The 1,242-nt window shown below is 47.7% G+C and overlaps 1 protein-coding gene across 3 annotated transcripts in view; it reads left to right on the plus strand.

Annotated features, from left to right (window-relative positions):
* Window positions 1-6: 6 nt before the first annotated feature.
* The window catches only part of ADAMTS18 (ADAM metallopeptidase with thrombospondin type 1 motif 18), a 77,483-nt gene continuing 76,247 nt past the window's right edge, over window positions 7-1,242 (plus strand). For 2 of the 3 annotated variants that reach the window (XM_017736583.1, XM_017736584.1), the window contains exons 1-2: window positions 7-195; window positions 354-432. In XM_017736583.1, the coding sequence (XP_017592072.1) occupies window positions 94-195; window positions 354-432 (181 nt within the window). In that variant the 5' untranslated portion in view covers window positions 7-93. Of the gene's footprint in view, window positions 200-353; window positions 433-1,242 lie in introns of all 3 variants that reach the window. The other variant, XM_008635484.2, reaches the window with a different exon arrangement.

A 1,242-nucleotide genomic window follows, 5' to 3' on the forward strand; every position in this document is an offset into this window, starting at 1 on the left:
CGGGGCAGCGCCCAGGTGACCATGCGGGGCGGGCAGGCGCGCCCGCCGCACGCTCCGGGGAGCAGGTAGCACCCGCCAGGTGCGCGGCGGAACATGGACTGTCTCCTGCTGGCCGTCTGGACTTTACCTGTTGCGATTCTCGGCGGCAGCTCCATGCAATTCCAGACTCTCCCGTGGCTCGGAAGCACTGTAAAGGCAGGTCGAGAGCACTTTCTTTTGCAGTCGCCTAGTGTACTTTCATACCAGGTTACTGCGGTTTCTGGTGCCTTGTCTTTCTGCCTTGCCTTGTCAAGGAAATCTCGCCCAATACTCCTTTTCTCTCTCTCTCTTTTTTATTTTTTTTTCTCTTGCAGACCCTTCAGCTGTGCTGCCTCTGTTGCATGTCTCATGCAGCAACTTTAACCAGTGACAGCATCAGTGAATTGACTCATGGTTTGTATAGTTCTTTCTGTGTCTGTGTATGTGAACATTTGCATGGATGCTTTATTTATTTTTTTTTTTAAATTTGGTGGAGTGAATATTTAGAGGGAAGAAGTCACAGTGTTTGGGGAGCATAAAGTGCAAGCAGGCTGGCTACTGTGGGATGGTGAACCATGGGCAGGGATTAACTTGTTAAGCCCTGTGTGCTAAAGCTGAAAGGAACAATATGTAGCAGGAAAGCAAATGAACGAGATGGTAAATACATCCACGTTTCCATGTGCGATTAAAAGATGAATGTGTGTGTAGCCACAACAGCAAAACCTCATGTGTCTGTTGTGGAAGCAGTGAGACAAAAGTAATGAAAAGATTTGTGTGGGAGAGCAGAAGCTGTGCAATGCAGGCTAAGGGGAAAAAAAACCTGGAGAGAAAGAGCTTGTGTGAGTGGGAGCTCAGGAGCTGTTTGTTCCCAGGTTGCAGGGGCTAACACGTAGATGCTGATGACTTTGGGACTTTTGAAGTGCAGTTTATGCTTTGTATTGTGTGTGAGTAGAAACAAAATACAATAGAAAACCACACCAGGGTGCAGAAAGGAAAACCCTCTTGCATCCTATAGTCTGCTCACTGGGGGATTCCCTCTCTCCAGCAGCTGCTTGCATTTTTTGGCCACCAGCCTGCTTAGCGTCCTCAACTTCTGCCGTTGATTAACACCACTGGAGGAAAGTGAAAGCTCTTGATGTATTGTTCCACTGTCTAAGGAAAAGCAACCTATCAGTGGTTACGTGTTCAGCCTAACGTGTGTCCAATAAAGTCTATTCAGGGAAA

The sequence above is a fragment of the Corvus brachyrhynchos genome, unplaced genomic scaffold, assembly GCF_000691975.1.
Source record: "Corvus brachyrhynchos isolate BGI_N302 unplaced genomic scaffold, ASM69197v1 scaffold66, whole genome shotgun sequence".
NCBI classification, from domain to species: Eukaryota; Metazoa; Chordata; class Aves; order Passeriformes; family Corvidae; genus Corvus; species Corvus brachyrhynchos.